The sequence below is a fragment of the Oncorhynchus tshawytscha genome, linkage group LG30, assembly GCF_018296145.1.
Source record: "Oncorhynchus tshawytscha isolate Ot180627B linkage group LG30, Otsh_v2.0, whole genome shotgun sequence".
Lineage (NCBI taxonomy): Eukaryota > Metazoa > Chordata > Actinopteri > Salmoniformes > Salmonidae > Oncorhynchus > Oncorhynchus tshawytscha.
The window spans coordinates 21562150-21583044 of NC_056458.1; the positions used below are offsets into that span (position 1 = coordinate 21562150).

The 20895-nt window shown below is 44.9% G+C and overlaps 1 protein-coding gene across 2 annotated transcripts in view; it reads right to left on the reverse strand.

Annotated features, from left to right (window-relative positions):
- LOC112228588 (mediator of RNA polymerase II transcription subunit 13-like) overlaps positions 1-20895 on the reverse strand; it is a 148927-nt gene that overhangs the window by 41053 nt on the left and 86979 nt on the right. For both annotated transcript variants that reach the window (XM_042309659.1, XM_042309658.1), the window contains exons 7-10: positions 19168-19330; positions 18392-18502; positions 11054-11851; positions 9456-9672 (exon numbers count right to left, since the gene is read on the reverse strand). In XM_042309659.1, coding sequence (XP_042165593.1) covers positions 9456-9672; positions 11054-11851; positions 18392-18502; positions 19168-19330 — 1289 coding nt within the window. The remainder of the gene's footprint in view (positions 1-9455; positions 9673-11053; positions 11852-18391; positions 18503-19167; positions 19331-20895) is intronic.

The following is a 20895-nucleotide window of genomic DNA, read 5'->3' on the forward strand; positions in this document are numbered from 1 at the left end:
AGAGAGAGAGAGAGAGACAGAGAGAAAAACAAAGAGAGAGAGAGAGAGACAGAGAGAAACACAAAGAGAGAGAGAGACAGAGAGAAAAACAAAGAGAGAGAGAGAGAGACAGAGAGAAACACAAAGAGAGAGAGAGAGACAGAGAGAAACACAAAGAGAGAGAGAGAGACAGAGAGAAAAACAAAGAGAGAGAGAGAGACAGAGAGAAACACAAAGAGAGAGAGAGAGAGAGACAGAGAGAAAAACAAAGAGAGAGAGAGAGACAGAGAGAAACACAAAGAGAGAGAGAGAGAGACAGAGAGAAACACAAAGAGAGAGAGAGAGAGACAGAGAGAAAAACAAAGAGAGAGAGAGAGAGACAGAGAGAAAAACAAGAGAGAGAGAGAGAGACAGAGAGAAACACAAAGAGAGAGAGAGACAGAGAGAAAAACAAAGAGAGAGAGAGAGAGACAGAGAGAAAAACAAAGAGAGAGAGAGAGAGACAGAGAGAAACACAAAGAGAGAGAGAGAGAGACAGAGAGAAACACAAAGAGAGAGAGAGAGACAGAGAGAAACACAAAGAGAGAGAGAGAGACAGAGAGAAAACAAAGAGAGAGAGAGAGAGACAGAGAGAAACACAAAGAGAGAGAGAGAGAGACAGAGAGAAACACAGAGAGAGAGAGAGAGAGACAGAGAGAAACACAAAGAGAGAGAGAGAGAGACAGAGAGAAACACAAAGAGAGAGAGAGAGAGACAGAGAGAAACACAAAGAGAGAGAGAGACAGAGAGAAACACAAAGAGAGAGAGAGAGAGACAGAGAGAAACACAAAGAGAGAGAGAGAGAGACAGAGAGAGACACAAAGAGAGAGAGACAGAGAGAGACACAAAGAGAGAGAGACAGAGAGAGACAGAGAGAAACACAAAGAGAGAGAGAGAGACAGAGAGAGACACAAAGAGAGAGAGAGAGAGACAGAGAGAAACACAAAGAGAGAGAGAGAGAGACAGAGAGAGACACAAAGAGAGAGAGACAGAGAGAGACACAAAGAGAGAGAGACAGAGAGAGACACAAAGAGAGAGAGACAGAGAGAGACACAAAGAGAGAGAGACAGAGAGAGACACAAAGAGAGAGAGACAGAGAGAGACAGAGAGAAACACAAAGAGAGAGAGAGAGACAGAGAGAAACACAAAGAGAGAGAGAGAGACAGAGAGAAACACAAAGAGAGAGAGAGAGAGACAGAGAGAAACACAAAGAGAGAGAGAGAGAGACAGAGAGAGACACAAAGAGAGAGAGAGAGACAGAGAGAAACACAAAGAGAGAGAGAGAGACAGAGAGAAACACAAAGAGAGAGAGAGAGACAGAGAGAAACACAAAGAGAGAGACAGAGAGAAACACAAAGAGAGAGAGAGAGACAGAGAGAAACACAAAGAGAGAGACAGAGAGAAACACAAAGAGAGAGAGAGAGACAGAGAGAAACACAAAGAGAGAGAGAGACAGAGAGAAAAACAAAGAGAGAGAGAGAGAGACAGAGAGAAACACAGAGAGAGAGAGAGAGACAGAGAGAAACACAGAGAGAGAGAGAGACAGAGAGAAACACAGAGAGAGAGAGAGACAGAGAGAAACACAAAGAGAGAGAGAGAGACAGAGAGAAACACAAAGAGAGAGACAGAGAGAAACACAAAGAGAGAGAGAGAGACAGAGAGAAACACAAAGAGAGAGAGAGAGAGACAGAGAGAAACACAAAGAGAGAGAGAGAGACAGAGAGAAACACAAAGAGAGAGAGAGAGACAGAGAGAAACACAAAGAGAGAGACAGAGAGAAACACAAAGAGAGACAGAAACAAAGAGAGATAGAGAGACAGAGAGACAAACAAAGAGAGAGAGAGACAGAGAGACAAACAAAGAGAGAGAGAGAGACAGAGAGAAACACAAAGAGAGAGAGAGAGACAGAGAGAAACACAAAGAGAGAGAGAGAGACAGAGAGAAACACAAAGAGAGAGACAGAGAGAAACACAAAGAGAGACAGAAACAAAGAGAGATAGAGAGACAGAGAGACAAACAAAGAGAGAGAGAGAGACAGAGAGACAAACAAAGAGAGAGAGAGACAGAGAGAAACACAGAGAGAGAGAGAGAGACAGAGAGAAACACAAAGAGAGAGAGAGACAGAGAGAAACACAAAGAGAGAGAGAGACAGAGAGAAACACAAAGAGAGAGAGAGACAGAGAGAAACACAAAGAGAGAGACAGAGAGAAACACAAAGAGAGAGACAGAGAGAAACACAAAGAGAGAGACAGAGACAAACAAAGAGAGAGAGAGAGACAGAGAGACAAACAAAGAGAGAGAGAGACAGAGAGAAACACAGAGAGAGAGAGAGAGACAGAGAGAAACACAAAGAGAGAGAGAGACAGAGAGAAACACAAAGAGAGAGACAGAGAGAAACACAAAGAGAGACAGAAACAAAGAGAGATAGAGAGAGAGACAGAGAGACAAACAAAGAGAGATAGAGACAGACAGACAGATAGACAGAGAAACAAAGAGAGATAGAGAGAGAGACAGAGAGACAAACAAAGAGAGATAGAGACAGACAGACAGATAAACAAAGAGAGAGAGAGACAGACAGACAGAGAGAGAAACAAAGAGAGATAGAGATAGAGAGAGACAGAGAAAGAAACAAAGAGAGATAGAGAGAGACAGACAGACACAGATAGAGAAACAAAGAGAGATAGAGAGAGAGAAAGAGAGAGAAACACAGAGAGATACAGATAGAGGGAGAGAGACAGAGAGAGAAACACAGAGAGAGAGAAACACAGAGAGATACAGATAGAGGGAGAGAGACAGAGAGAGAAACACAGAGAGATACAGATAGAGGGAGAGAGACAGAGAGAGAAACACAGAGAGATAGAAAGAGAGACAGACAGAGAGAAACACAAAGAGAGAGAGAGACAGAGAGAAACACAAAGAGAGAGACAGAGAGAAACACAAAGAGAGACAGAAACAAAGAGAGATAGAGAGAGAGACAGAGAGACAAACAAAGAGAGATAGAGACAGACAGACAGATAGACAGAGAAACAAAGAGAGATAGAGAGACAGAGAGACAAACAAAGAGAGATAGAGACAGACAGACAGATAAACAAAGAGAGAGAGAGAGAGACAGAGAGAAACAAAAAGAGAGAGAGAGACAGAGAGAAACACAAAGAGAGAGAGAGAGACAGAGAGAAACACAGAGAGAGAGAGAGAGAGACAGAGAGAAACAAAAAGAGAGAGAGACAGAGAGAAACAAAAAGAGAGAGAGAGACAGAGAGAAACACAAAGAGAGAAACACAAAGAGACAGAGAGACAGAGAGAAACACAAAGAGAGACAGAAACAAAGAGAGATAGAGAGAGAGACAGAGAGACAAACAAAGAGAGATAGAGACAGACAGACAGATAGACAGAGAAACAAAGAGAGATAGAGAGAGAGACAGAGAGACAAACAAAGAGAGATAGAGACAGACAGACAGATAAACAAAGAGAGAGAGACAGACAGACAGAGATAGAAACAAAGAGAGATAGAGAGAGACAGACAGACAGAGAGAGAGAAACAAAGAGAGATACAGATAGAGAGAGAGAGAGACAGAGAAAGAAACAAAGAGAGATAGAGAGAGAGACAGAGAGAGAAACACAGAGAGATACAGATAGAGGGAGAGAGACAGAGAGAGAAACACAGAGAGAGAGAAACACAGAGAGATACAGATAGAGGGAGAGAGACAGAGAGAGAAACACAGAGAGATAGAAAGAGAGACAGACAGAGAGAGAGAAACACAGAGAGATAGAGAGAGACAGACAGAGAGAGAGAAAGAAAGAGAAATACAGATAGCGGGAGAGAGACAGAGAGAGAAACACAGACAAAGAGAGAGATCAGTATTGTGCACAAAACAAATGCAAAGAAACAAAACCAATAGGATACAGCTGATCAAACAATAAAATTATATCGATAATGGACAAAAGGCAATAGCAGATAGTCTATATGAAACTGCAAAGAAAATAATACAATAAACACAAAGTAAATAACATAAGAGAAAGTACTGTAGAAAGTACACAGGTGCCTCCAGCCCCTGAGAGCTGGGCTGCTCTCAGTCTCAGTGGAGAGCACGTTTATTTTTGGCACACTTCAAAAAATGCAGAGAGAATAAAGAGACGAGGGGAACGAACGACTCTGTACTAATGAGATTTCCAGACAAGGCTCCCAGTGTATGGGAGAAATGCCATGGCCGCCTGGGAGGGAGCCCTAATGCCACTACACTGTCAATATCTCTCTGTCTGTGATAGGGCTGTATGCTCTTATGATGGGGCCTCTGTGCACATGGCAGGCAGACACGTCTCTCTCTCTCTCTCTCTCTCTCTCTCTCTCTCTCTCTCTCTCTCTCTCTCTCTCCACTCTGTGACGCCAAATAATGCGAACGTGGAAGCACTAGTGACATGGCAGTCAGTGTGGTGATCATATTGTGCCCCACAGTAGCACCAGTGACTTGCCTTTCCTGTTTTCTCTGCTGCTGTTTGCCCAGCTCCTCTGCTAAGTGAGTGTGCTATATTATTTCATTGGCAGGGGTTTCTAGGGGTTCAACTACAGAACGTTTGGAGCTTTGCCAGCATGCCAGCCTCCTGAACACACACAGACAACTCAGGGGGTGGGGAACATAAACTCATTTGGCAAATAGTACTATCTAGAAAGTCTGTGGCCCGCACCCACTCATGAACACACACATAAAAGTGCACAAAAGACAGGCTGTCACTTTGCAGTATCATCAATGGAGTGTGAAGCATGACCCAGGGGGGAGGAGGTAGCTGAAGTAACACACACACACACACACACACACACACACACTGAGCGCACAGCAGACTGTGGCTCCACTGCACATAGTGGCCACTGGGGGACCTCCTGTATAGAAGCAGTGCAGCAGCAACCGCACACAGTACAATACCACACACACACAGTACAATACCACACACACACAGTACAATACCACACACACACAGTACAATACCACACACACACAGTACAATACCACACACACACAGTACAATACCACACACACACAGTACAATAACACACACACACAGTACAATACCACACACACACAGTACAATAACACACACGGTACAATACCACACACACACAGTACAATAACACACACGGTACAATACCACACACACACAGTACAATAACACACACGGTACAATACCACACACGGTACAATACCACACACACACAGTACAATAACACACACGGTACAATACCACACACACACAGTACAATACCATACACACACACACACACACACACACACACAGTACAATACCACACACACACAGTACAATAACACACACAGTACAATACCACACACACACAGTACAATAACACACACAGTACAATACCACACACACACAGTACAATACCATACACACACACACACACACACACAGTACAATACCACACACACACAGTACAATAACACACACGGTACAATACCACACACACACAGTACAATACCATACACACACACACACACACACACACACACACACACACACACACACACACACAGTACAATACCATACACACACAGTACAATAACACACACACACAGTACAATAACACACACAGTACAATACCACACACACACAGTACAATAACACACACGGTACAATACCACACACACACAGTACAATAACACACACGGTACAATACCACACACGGTACAATACCACACACACACAGTACAATAACACACACAGTACAATACCACACACACACAGTACAATAACACACACGGTACAATACCACACACACACAGTACAATACCACACACACACAGTACAATAACACACACGGTACAATACCACACACACACAGTACAATACCACACACACACACACACACACACACACACAGTACAATACCACACACACACAGTACAATAACACACACAGTACAATACCACACACACACAGTACAATAACACACACAGTACAATACCACACACACACAGTACAATACCATACACACACACACACACACACACACACACACACAGTACAATACCACACACACACAGTACAATAACACACACGGTACAATACCACACACACACAGTACAATACCATACACACACACACACACACACACACACACACACACACACACACACACACACACACACACACACACACAGTACAATACCATACACACACAGTACAATAACACACACACACAGTACAATAACACACACAGTACAATACCACACACACACAGTACAATAACACACACGGTACAATACCACACACACACAGTACAATACCATACACACACACACACACACACACACAGTACAATACCACACACACACAGTACAATAACACACACGGTACAATACCACACACACACAGTACAATACCATACACACACACACACACACACACACACAGTACAATACCATACACACACAGTACAATAACACACACACACAGTACAATAACACACACGGTACAATACCACACACACACAGTACAATAACACACACGGTACAATACCACACACACACAGTACAATAACACACACGGTACAATACCACACACACACAGTACAATAACACACACGGTACAATACCACACACACACAGTACAATACCACACACACAGTACAATAACACACACGGTACAATACCACACACACACAGTACAATACCACACACACACAGTACAATAACACACACGGTACAATACCACACACACACAGTACAATACCATACACACACACACACACACACACACACAGTACAATACCATACACACACAGTACAATAACACACACACACAGTACAATACCACACACACAGTACAATAACACACACGGTACAATACCACACACACACAGTACAATACCATACACACACACACACACACACACACACACACACACACACACACACACACACACACACACAGTACAATACCATACACACACAGTACAATAACACACACACACACAGTACCACACACACACAGTACAATATCACACACACACACACACACACACACACACACACACACACACACACACACACACACACACAGTACAATACCATACACACACAGTACAATAACACACACACAGTACAATAACACACACGGTACAATACCACACACACACAGTACAATACCATACACACACACACACACACACACACACACACACACACAGTACAATACCACACACACACAGTACAATAACACACACGGTACAATACCACACACACACAGTACAATACCATACACACACACACACACACACACACACACACACACACACACACACACACACACACACAGTACAATACCATACACACACAGTACAATAACACACACACACAGTACAATAACACACACGGTACAATACCACACACACACAGTACAATAACACACACGGTACAATACCACACACACACAGTACAATAACACACACGGTACAATACCACACACACACAGTACAATAACACACACGGTACAATACCACACACACACAGTACAATACCACACACACAGTACAATAACACACACGGTACAATACCACACACACACAGTACAATACCACACACACACAGTACAATAACACACACGGTACAATACCACACACACACAGTACAATACCATACACACACACACACACACACACACACACACACACAGTACAATACCATACACACACAGTACAATAACACACACACACAGTACAATACCACACACACAGTACAATAACACACACGGTACAATACCACACACACACACACAGTACAATACCATACACACACACACACACACACACACACACACACACACACACACACACACACACACACACACACACACACACACAGTACAATACCATACACACACAGTACAATAACACACACACACACAGTACCACACACACACAGTACAATCACATCACACACACACACACACACACACACACACACACACACACACACACACACACACACACACACACACACAGTACAATACCACACACACACACAGTGCAATACCACACACACACACACAGCACACCACTACACATACACAACGGAGAATAAAAAAATCTCAGCAGCCCTTGTGAAATAAAACAAAAAAGCTATTTTAAAAACGCACGGTTCAGTGAGCCAGGTTTATTGGCCTGTTAAAGCCCCAGCCAGCCTCGCACATCCCTCCTCCTCCACGCCAGCCTGCTGCAGACATGCATCCTCACAGGCAGACAGGCAGGGAAGCAGGCAGGGCCAGGGAGGCTGACTGCCAGGCATTCCCACGCTCTCCCCCCTGTCCTCCCCTAGTGCTGACGGCGTTTCCACAGCTAACAGGTGGTCCAGGTTTAGAAACAGAGAGAAACAATATTAAGACAAGACTGAGCCCACAGGCTAGTAGAGCGGGACTGAGCCCACAGGCTAGTAGAGCAAGACTGAGCCCACAGGCTAGTAGAACGACACTGAGCCCACAGGCTAGTAGAGTGAGACTGAGCCCACAGGCTAGTAGAGCGAGACTGAGCCCACAGGCTAGTAGAGCGAGACTGAGCCCACAGGCTAGTAGAGCGAGACTGAGCCCACATGCTAGTAGAGCGAGACTGAGCCCACAGGCTAGTAGAGGGAGACTGAGCCCACAGGCTAGTAGAGGGAGACTGAGCCCACAGGCTAGTAGAGCGAGACTGAGCGCACAAGCTAGTAGAGCGAGACTGAGCCCACAGGCTAGTAGAGCGAGACTGAGCCCACAGGCTAGTAGAGCGAGACTGAGCCCACAGGCTAGTAGAGGGAGATTGAGCCCACAGGCTAGTAGAGCGAGACTGAGCGCACAGGCTAGTAGAGCGAGACTGAGCCCACAGGCTAGTAGAGGGAGACTGAGCCCACAGGCTAGTAGAGCGAGACTGAGCCCACAGGCTAGTAGAGCGAGACTGAGCCCACAGGCTAGTAGAGCGAGAGATGGGGCAGATAGAATATACACAACTAAACAAAATGAGAAATTACAGAGTCAAACTATTTTGGCATCTCTTTGCTGGGATAACAAAGGGAGCTGGAGCTGGCTTCCTGAGCAGTATATTTTGTGGAAACGAGGGCAGAATACAGCTAGTGACACATTTACAGTGCAGGGTTGCTGACGCCTTATCTTGTGACCCTAAACCGAACTCATTCTACTTCCTGACCCTAAAGGGCATCACAACAGTGGCAAGTTGGGAGTCAGCAGCGAGGGGAGGAAAGGATTTGCCTCAGCCGCCCCAGTTACAAGTACAATTTTAGTCTCTTAGCAGGCGCTCTTATCCAAAGCGACTTACAGGATAGTTTTTTTGTGCCTAGTCGGCTCGGGGATTCAAACCAGCAACCTTTCAGTTACTCTTTACCGCTAGCCTGCCTGCCTGCCACCACCACCAGTTGATCAAGTTGTACATTTAGCCCTACCTTGTGTTTCTTCCCGGGCTGGCGTTCGCCACCCGTCTTGTCCTTCTTGTCGGAGAAGGAGAACTTGACGTCCCCGTCCTCGAAGGCGTACGGGTCTACCTCAGGCTCGTGGTCGTCGTCGGTGATGGCGGCAGCCAGGTACTGGTTCCTCCGCTGAATGTACATCTGCACGCGCTCCTCCGACACCTTCAGAGGCCGCTTAGATGTGGCCATCAGCCTGGGAACAGGAGACACAGTGAGGGGACAGAATATTCATTATGATAAACAGGGCCACATAGTACAGTCATTTACTGATAACAGAGTGGGATGCAGTTATACTGTTTGTTTAGGCCTATATGGCTGTGCAGATCATCTATCAACATTTTGGGGAGGTAGAGCATGAGGACATTTTAATCTGTTGCTATGCATGTCTCTTTTTCAACGTAATCTGTGAATAATCTTTCCTATGACTATGGGCCTGTGTTCTAGTTGTTGATGTTGTTGTTCCGATGTTACTAGACTAAATGAGCACTGCTGGGCCCCTCTGAGGGGGAGGGACCCAGCTCATGTAGGTCCCTTCTCTCTCTCTCTCTCCCTCCCTCTCTCCGGCTAGGCTGTGATGCGAGGTGACAGTGCGCAGTGGCCCCGGCCAGAGATTAGCAGCCATTTAGAGCTGCTTCCCGGCCACCAGGATTACTCCCGCCTGCTCTCCGCACCAGAATAGCCCTGCTGTCCATAGCCCTGCCTATGGCACTGTCCAGCATCCATCCCTGAAATTGTATAACCCCTCCGATAATTCCCAAGACCGCCACTGCTCGGCCTGCCGGACAGCTAGCCTGCCTGCCTGCTCTCCGGTGCACCGATCCTAGTCCGTCTCAGCCTCTGTCACTCTTTGCATCCCTCTCTCCCTCCACATCCCTTTCTCTCTGCTCCCTCGAGTCCACTTCTATCGTCTCCCTCTCTCAGTGAAGCGACACCTCGGCTCTGACATCAAGGCTTTGAAGATACCACCCTCCTTCACGTGTTCAGGGTGGAGAGGAAGGAAGCAGGGGGAGTTATGATAGAGAGGGCGTAGACAGATGGATCCATTTATTTATATAACCCTACCTCTATCCCTCTATCTCTGGCGCCCTGTGTGTGTGTGTGTGTGTGTTGGGGGGGGATCAATAAGCTCTCTCCAGTCTCTGCTGCAGTGCTGGCCATGCACATTAGTGATGTATGATGTCAAAAGGGCACATAGCGAGAGATTAACATGCTGTGTGTGCTCAGCACCACCACAGAACATTCTAAGGCAGGGGCGGGGAGGGAGGGAGGGAGGGAGGGAGGGAGGGAGGGAGGGAGGGAGGGAGGGAGGGAGGGAGGGAGGGAGGGAGGCCCGGTTGTGCATCACTGCTCTTACAATCACTTTTATTTTCTAGAATGTTGGAGGTACTCAAAAAGGGGCCCTTCTGTCTGTGTGCCAGAGGGGGTGATGGGAAGGGAGGGAGGGTTGGATGGCTGACCAGTGAGTCAGTAAATGGCTGGGGGTCTCTAGCACCCTCTATGGGCAATAGTGGGTGTTGAATGGTTAAATCAATGGGGAGATAAGAATGAATGAATGAACAGGGATAGACACTCACTCAGTGACAGACACTACCTCCTGTCCTCCCGAGGCCTCGTCTCTCTCCCTGTCCCTCAGCTTGTCCCAAGGCAGCGTTGGCGTTGGTATTGCGGCCTCTTTCCTCCTGGGCAGGTTGAAGAACCTCCATGGCGCTGGGGAGCCATCCTCCTCCAGGTTGACTGCAGAGCTTACGTACACAGTGGGCTCCAGGGGCTCGGGTGGGTAGGCCGTGTGGTGGTGGTGGAAGTGCTGTGCCAGGCCATCCAGTCCATGGTGGTCCCCGACGCCACCCTTCTGTTCCGCCAGGCAGGGCTCCGGGGGTGGCTGGTAGAAGTGTTGGCTGTGGGGGGTGGAGGGGTTCTTTAAAGAGCCGTCACCCATCTCCTCTCCTCTGTCGCGCTCACAGGGGTGGGGGCTGAGGGGAGGGGGCTGAGGGGAACCTGTCATCTCTGAGGAACCACCGGCACTACCCACCCCTCCGTCGTGCCGCTGGGGGGTCTTGGTGACACCGTCGGTAGGGTGGAGGCCAGGGAAGCGACCCCCCTCCTGCTGGGCCCTCATGGCAAGCCTCTGGCCTGCCGCCTTCGTCTCCATGGTAACATCATCGCAGGCGGCGCTGCGGTGGTGGAAGGGTGTCTGTGGCCTCTTGGTCTGCTTGTCGCTCTTCTCTGGCTTGTCACCTCCAGTCTTGTGCTTGGTGGGTGGCTGGGTGTGGGTGGGCTGGCCTGCTGACTGGGGCTGGCCTGCTGACTGGGGCTGGCCTGCTGACTGGGGCTGGCCCGGGGTACAACCACCTCGCTGTTTCAGGGCTTTATGCCTGGATGGAAACAGAGGAAGAGAAAGCATGTAATTTATATGTCTCACTGCAAGACAAACAATAATGCCATTCGTTCACCTGTGTTAAGGTTGTGCATTCATTAGCTCAATAAACAGTGTTGAGAGGCAACACTGATCTACTTCAAGCAATTACCAAGAACAAACTGATCTACAGAACATTTAAATTAGGACTCAAAATCAGGTGTATGAGATTTATACATTTATACTTAATTCATAGTTAATGCTGATTTATACTGAAAATATATTTAACGCAGATTTATATTGCATACATATTTCATGCAGATTTATATTGAGCAAATAGTATGAAACACATTCATTACATTTATTCCCAATTACATATAGTAAACTGTAGATCTTTCACTTCCTACTTTCTCATTTGTTTTGTGTTAAAAGTCAATGTAGCCAGTCAAATGACCAATCTGGCAATTATACGTTTTCATGTCTTTACTGAACACACCATGTAAACATTCACAGTGCAGGATGGAAAAAGTATGTGAACCTTTGGATTGAATAACTGGTTGACCCTCCTTTGGCAGCAATAACCTCAACCTAACGTTTCCTGTAGTTGCAGATCAGACCTACACAACGGTCAGGGGGAATTTTGGACCACTCCTCTTTACAAAACTGTTTCAGTTCAGTAATATTTTTGGGATGTCTGATGTGAACCGCTCTCGAGATCATGCCACAGCATCTCAATCGGGTTGAGGTCAGGACTCTGACTGGGCCACTCCAGAAGGGTATTTTCTTCTATTGAAGCCATTCTGTTGTTGATTTACTTCTGTGTTGTGTGTGGTTGTCCTGTTACATCAGCCAACTTCTGTTGAGCTTCAATTGGTGGACAGATAGCCTTACATTCTCCTGCAAACTGTCTTGATAAACTTGGGAAGTCATTTTTCTGTTGATGATAACGGGCTGTCCAGGCCCTGAGGCAGCAAAGCAGCCCCAAACCATGATGCTCCCTCCACCACCAAACCATGATGCTCCCTCCACCATCCTTTACAGTTGGGATGAGGTTTTGATGTTGTTGTGCTGTGCCTGTACCTGTACCTCTCCAGACATAGTGTTGTGTGTTCCTTCCAATCAACTCAACTTTAGTTTAATCTGTCCGCAGAATATTTTGCAAGTAGCTCTGTGGAAAAACCAGGTGAGATGTTAACATCTCTAATCTCGTCTCATTGATTGGACTCCAGGTTAGTTGAGTCCTGACTCCAATTAGCGTTTGGAGAAGTCATTAGCCAAGGGATTCACATACTTTTTCCAACTTACACTGTGAATGTTTAAATGATGTATCAAAATATATATGTATCAAAATATACAAGAAAAATAAAAGTATCAAAATATACAAGAAAAATAAAAGTATCAAAATATACAAGAAAAATACAATCATTTGTGTGTTATTATTTTAAGCACACTGTGTGTGTCTATTGTTGTGACATTGTATGACTAATTTATGCATAAATTCAGGTAATTCCAAAGGGTTCACATACTTTTTCTTGCCACTGTAAAATAAACAAATTAATTCCTCTCAAATATAATAAACTCCTCATGTTATGCCGATGCTACTCTAACAAACATCTTAAACTGATGTTATTATTCTGCACTCTATTGGCCTCCTAACCACAACCAAAACCATGCATCTTGTCTAGCTCACACCCACTAGAAAAGAGCATTCCCCAAAGGCTGTCTTTACTGGGGAGAAAACTGAGTGAAGCGTGTGTGTCCTAATGAACATGACCCAGGTTGGAAGGAGACCTGTTTCTGGTTGGGTTTAAAATGTGGAATGTGTTGTGGTGGTCCCCAGCCCATAGGCCCCCAAAGTTCTCTAGGCTGCCCTGTCAGACACCTGGCCTGGCACCTCTGTGACCATCGTGTGTGTCGCGTCGTGACCAGTCAAGCTCCCCTGCTAACCAGCCTGCCTGTTACTGCTGACCCTGGCCCAGTGCATACCACCACCAGCTCTGCTGTCAACACTCAAACACACACACGGTCCCCAGTTTAGGCCCAGGGAGAGGCAGCTACTAAGTTACCTCATGTTTCACTGTAAGGGGACCGAGGAGAAGTGGTGAAAAAAGTACCCAAGTGTCATACTTGAGTAAAAGTAAAGATACCTTTAACAGAAAATTACTCAAGTAAAAGTGAAAGTCACTCAGTAAAATACTACAAGTCTTTAGTTTTAAATATACTTAAGTAACAAAAGTAAATGTAATTGCTAAAATATTCTTAAGTATCAAAAGTAAAAGTATAAATAATTTCAAATTCCTTATATTAAGCAAACCATTATTTATAAATAGTCAGGGGCATACTCAAACACTCAAACATCATTTACAAATGAAGTATTTGTGTTTAGTTAGTCTGTCAGATCAGAGGCAGTAGGGTTGACCAGAGATTTTGTCTATAAGAGCGTGAATTGGACAATTTTCCTGTCCTGCTAAGCATTCAAAATGTAACTAGTACTTTGGGATGTCAGGGAAAATGTATGGAGTAAAAAGTACATTATTTTCTTTAGGAATGTATTGAAGTAAAAGTCAAAGTTACCAAAAATATGAATGGTAAAATAAAGTACAGATACTCCAAAAAACGACTTTAGTAGTACTTTAAAGTATTTTTATTTAAGTACTTTACACCACTGCCGAGGAGCAATAAATCTAAAGTCAGGCTATGACACTGGCTAGTGGCTGTGGGGGGAGGAGCGGGATGAGGGGGGTCAACTCAGGGTCAACTCGGCTAGAGGGGGCACCGGGATGTTATTTGGCTGGTGGTCTGTCAGCACGGTAACCACAGGCTACTCTTATGGTTGTGGAGCAGGCAGCATGTTGAGGGAGGGAGGTAGCTGTTGTCCTTCCCACTACTACACAGGATTATAATATAACCGGGCTGCTTAACTGTCAGCCGGCAGAGAGCGGCAAGACGCAGCAAAAACAATATGCAGAGTGGGTAAACAATAACACACACACACACACACACATATTCCTGCAGCCAAGCCGATAGCCAGTAGAATTGGTGCTGCACACACAGGAATTCCCTTTCCAATGTCACCTCCAGTACTCTAGGTCAGGGACTCTCAAAGTTGTTTCTTTCTTTCTTTACAGTTCATTTGTTTTCAGGAATATTACTAACAACAACATATTAAACCCATTTTGGCCAAGGGATCTGTGGAATAAGTTTAGAGGGTTCAATACAACACAATGTAATATTATTATCTACAATTTATGTTCATAAGGTCCAATGCAGCCATTTTTTAAAATCTCAATATCAAATCTGGGTAACAATTAAGTACCTTACTGTGATTGTTTTCAATTCAAATGGTCAAAGATAAATAAAAATAGCTTCTTAGAAAATACCAATTTCTCAAGTAAGAACCGTCTCAGAGTTGTTTGTGGGGAGGGGGAAACTGAAAATGTGCTATTATTGGCAGTCTTTTTCTTATTGGTATATATTTTTTTAAATGATGTCACCATAGAAGGTCAAAACTCACTCCCACCAAAACAGGCAGACATTTCAGGTTGTCTTTTCAAACAGCTCTTACCTAAAAGGGCATTATCATCATTTTCACAATTTCACAGTATTATTCCAACCTCATAGTTTGGAAATATATACAAAACACAGGATAACAGACCTAGGAAGCTCACAGGGATATTGGTATCCATATTATTTTTCAATTATTTTGAATTAGCTTTAAAGCTGCAACAACCCAAAACAATTCTTTGCCCCGTGACAAAGTGTGTAGAATTGCAGGAAATGTGCTTGAAAACTGGAGAAAAAAAAGATCCAATGCTCAGAGATGGGCCTTTAAAATGTTCCTTCCTGAGACTTGGTTCATCCAGTCATGCACTGCCAAAGTCATAGTAGAACTCCTTGTTTGCTATTTTTCTCTCACCAGAGGTGTGTTCTGATTATGAAGAGTTAGAGAACCCCTCCTCTAGGTTCCCTCCACCTAATTAACACCTCTAGCCAGACTTCCCCAAAGTCAGTTCTCACATTCACACATTAACCCACTCAATTTTTAGAGTAGCCATCTCCCTAAACAGGTCTTCTAGAGGTCTGACTGGCCTCTGGGTCTCTCCCACTGCATCCCTGTACACAGCCTGCCTTCCCTCACACCACCAGTGGAGAACAAGGGGCTCCCCCAATCTATAGTGAAAGTGCTCCTCGAGCAAAGACACAAACATACACAAAGCAAACTCCCAGAGAGAACATAAAGGTGAAGAGTGTCTACTGCTACTCTCTGTTTATCATACATGCATAGTCAATTTAACCATAGCTACATGTACATACTACCTCAATCAGCCTGACTAACCGATGCCTGTACATAGCCTCCCTACTGTTATAGCCTCCCTACTGTTATAGCCTCCCTACTGTTATAGCCTCCCTACTGTTATAGCCTCGCTACTGTTATAGCCTCGCTACTGTTATAGCCTCGCTACTGTATATAGCCTCACTACTGTATATAGCCTCACTACTGTATATAGCCTCACTGCTGTTATAGCCTTTCTACTGTATATAGCCTCGCTACTGTATATAGCCTCACTACTGTTTCAGCCTCACTACTGTTATAGCCTCACTACTGTTATAGCCTCGCTACTGTTATAGCCTCGCTACTGTTATAGCCTCGCTACTGTTATAGCCTCACTACTGTTATAGTCTCGCTACTGTATATAGCCTCACTACTGTTATAGCCTCGCTATTGTATACAGCCTCACTACTGCTATAGCCTCGCTACTGTATATAGCCTCACTACTGTTATAGCCTCACTACTGTTATAGCCTCAGTACTGTATACAGCCTCACTACTGTTATAGCATCGCTACTCTATATAGCCTCACTACTGTTATAGCCTCACTACTGTTATAGCCTCGCTACTGTTATAGCCTCGCTAGTGTTATAGCCTCGCTACTGTATATAGCCTCACTACTGTTATAGCCTCACTACTGTTGTTAGCCTCGCTACTGTTATAGCCTCGCTAGTGTTATAGCCTCGCTACTGTATATAGCCTCACTACTGTTATAGCCTCACTACTGTTATAGCCTCGCTACTGTATACAGCCTCACTACTGTTATAGCCTCACTACTGTTATAGCCTCGCTACTGTATACAGCCTCCCTACTGTATATAGCCTCACTACTGTTATAGCCTCGCTACTGTTATAGCCTCGCTACTGTATATAGCCTCGCTAGTGTTATAGCCTCGCTACTGTATATAGCCTCGCTACTGTATATAGCCTCGCTACTGTATATAGCCTCACTACTGTTATAGCCTCACTACTGTTATAGCCTCGCTACTGTTATAGCCTCGCTAGTGTTATAGCCTCGCTACTGTATATAGCCTCACTACTGTTATAGCCTCACTACTGTTATAGCCTCGCTACTGTATATAGCCTCACTACTGTTATAGCCTCACTACTGTTATAGCCTCGCTACTGTATACAGCCTCCCTACTGTATATAGCCTCACTACTGTTATAGCCTCGCTACTGTATATAGCCTCGCTAGTGTTATAGCCTCGCTACTGTATATAGCCTCGCTACTGTATATAGCCTCACTACTGTTATAGCCTCACTACTGTTATAGCCTCGCTACTGTTATAGCCTCGCTAGTGTTATAGCCTCGCTACTGTATATAGCCTCACTACTGTTATAGCCTCACTACTGTTATAGCCTCGCTACTGTATACAGCCTCACTACTGTTATTCTTCACTGTCTTTTTACTGTTGTTTTATTTCTTTACTTCCCTATTGTTCACCTAATATATTTTTTTCACTGTTGGTTAGAGCCTGCATTTCACTGTTGTATTCGGTGCACGTGACAAATAAACTTTGATTTGATTTGTCAAGCACCTATTTCTGTGCATGCTGCAGTGTAACGTGTGTTTCTGCCGCTGTGTATGTGTCTGCCAGGAGACAGCAGCGGGACATGCTGACTGCAGCCTTTCCACTTCAGAGAGAACACATAAGCACACACACACACACACACACACACACACACACACACACACACACACACACACACACATTACGTGATATTGTCTGTCTGGCTGTGTCCCAACCCCAAACAGAAACAGCCTGGCAACAGTCAACCTCACATCCACACATTAACCCACTCTAGACGCAGCAGATAATTTGTCAACATTAGGGTCTACAGACACTCTCCATTTTTAGACCAGCTATCTCCCTACATAAGCCTTCTAGAGGTCGGAGTGGCCCCTGGGTCTCTCCCACTGGGTCCTAAATCACATCCAATTCCCTACATTGTGCACTACTATTGAACCCCGACAGGGTTGTTACTTAACAGACAAATTGAGATGAATGTCATATGCATTGAGATTAAAATACATTTCAGATTTTAGACTGATGTATCGAATGTTGTTTTGCTGAGTAAGACTTCCAATGAGTAAGACTTCCTTAAAAGGCAAGCTTGTGTCTACACAATAAACTAGAAGTATATCCCCTTACAGAGGGCTTAGGGTACAGGCCCTAGACAAGTGGAGCACAAATAAACAACCATATAAACACAGTATGCATCATTTACCTGGAGCAGTTGCAGTTTGACCTGTGTGTTGATTCTACAAAGTCCCAGGCCCCTACTTTCTCCATCAGCTCCTCCTCACAGGTACCGTTGGCTGTCGCTGAGAACTTACGCCTGGACAACACAACACACAACCATTGACTCAAAACATTAACCATTTGTCCATTGTGTTTCTTACTATACTTCTCTAAAATATCAACTTGGTAAATGAAGCGTCATTGTGAAGGCGTGTGCCTGTTATTTGACAAACGTGTTAGGCAACGTTGATTGTGCGCGCGCGTGTGTGTGTGTGTGTGTGTGTGTGTGTGTGTGTGTGTGCGCGCGTGTTGTGGTAGATCCTGCATATTCTCTCTAGGCTTCGGTGAATGTGTCTATGTGTCTTCGGTGAATGTGTCTTGCAGCTGCTTCGCACACACACCAAGCACCGCCTTCTGCCAGTCAAGCAGCACAGTTCCTTCTCCTCGCTGTTAGATTCACTCTACGTTTGCATGCTGTTCTGTTAGGTCAAATGCAGTCAACAGATTGTTCCAAACAAGAACGATGTTGCTTTCCACTTTGCTTCTTAATATAAATAATTGAATTTCTATGATTCCAACATTTCACCCAAGTGTTTTGATCTATATCGCAAGTCAAATCGAAATCGCGATATTCTGTAAAAAAAATTGTAAATACATATTTTGCCCATATCGTGCAGCTCACACGCCTATGGCAATTCTACTTCTTCTAGGGCTTTGGTTGAGAGTGTGTGTGTGCTGAGACAGTAGCAGAGACAGACGTACTTGTTCTGAGCTCTGTTGATATTGCACTCCTGCCAGACCCTCTCCACCACCTGGCTGGCTAGCCTGCGAGGGATCTTCAACTCGTGGTGACTGGTGCTGTCCACACTGAAGCCGTCCACAGCCGACGACATCTTCACCCACTTCAGAGCCGACTGGGAGTCCACTGGGGGAGGGAGGGATGGGGAGGGATAGGTTATGAATCGGCTCATGAAGCCGCAAGTGGCAATGTTTATTGTCCTACAATTACCAGCTTTGACAACACACCTCTTGACCATTGGTCACAATATGGGGGTAAAGGCACCTGAGCAATAGAGCAAATGGAGAAGCTGCATCCCCACTTTCAAAATAGAGGTGCTGCAAACATGTTTTTGCACCCCAATTTCTTTTTGTTACCACAAAAGTATCCTGATCCATTGAGCAATTTTCGATGATTAGTAATGTTTTGAGATAGTCTGTATTAAAATAGACTTTATACACTATATCATTAATTAAAAGACTGCAGTTTGCACCCCCTCCCCCCGTCGTTCGGAAGATGAATGGTTTTGCTTCACTGTGTCTCTCCAGTGTTTTGAAACAGAGCAGTCAGAAAGCACTAGTTGCACCACTGGTCTTTTTGTCTATTTTGTTGACCTGTTGTTACATTTGTATCGTTGTTTAATGTCCGATGCACTCAGGGTGTTGTTACATATCATTTGAGCAGCATGCACCAAGAGCAAATTTTGCCTGTAAGAACAATGATGAGCACGGGCATGTCTGATTAGGCTTTGAGGTACCTCAGTCTCTGGGAGAATCTCAGTTGCTTGTGCCCTCTCTCCTCGCCTCCTTCTCAAAACTCATTGGAGAAGGTCAGAGGGACCTCTGGCTTTTTCGTCCAATGGGATTTGAAAAGGAAGCAAGGAGAGAGGACACGAGTAGTATGCAATTGGGATTCTCATGAGAAACTGTATGTCCGGTAGCTCGCGGGCTGTCAATGAGAAGCTAGCAAAGTAGATACTGAGAAATAATCTGTGCGCCTAATATTATTACATGATTACATTTTTGTGAGAAAAATTATCCACAAGCTTTTTACAGGCAAACAACACCATTCTGCATTTTTGCCATCTATTTCCCCAACGTCAGTCAGTTAAATCACATTGTTAAAATGTTTTCATTCAGTTTCAAAAGTAACAGTCCTGGCTAAGCCTGATATGCGAGTGCATCGTGGCTGCTTCGCGGTTACAATGTAGCAGGGGTTGGTACTAAAATGACATTCCAATCTTTTCGTTCTGAGTAAGTATGTACTGTAAGTAGCCTTGCCAGAGCCTTTGCTTGTGTGAGCCAGAACCGCTCATTAGGCAGGAGCCTATCTCCTGTTTCTGTAGTGAGGCAGCTTGATGTACAAGTACACCCCATGGACAGGATGCTAGTCTATCGCAGGGCCTTAACCCCAGTCTATTCTCCTTAATGCTGAGTACCAAGCAGAGATGTATCAGGTCCCATTCTTACAGTCTTTTGTCTGACTCGGCCTTCCAAACTCAGGTCAGGCACTAACCACAAGGCCAGTTGTTTTGAAAATAAGCATTATTTTTTTTCTTCGTTTCGGGTCACTGTTCCGACCAGCAAAATAAAGTTCTGTGGGAGAACTTGCACAATTGGTGGCTGACTAAATACTTTTTTGCCCCACTGTATATATTTTTCACCCCCACTTTCAGACAAAGTCAGGCGCCCATGTATGAGGGACATGTGTCA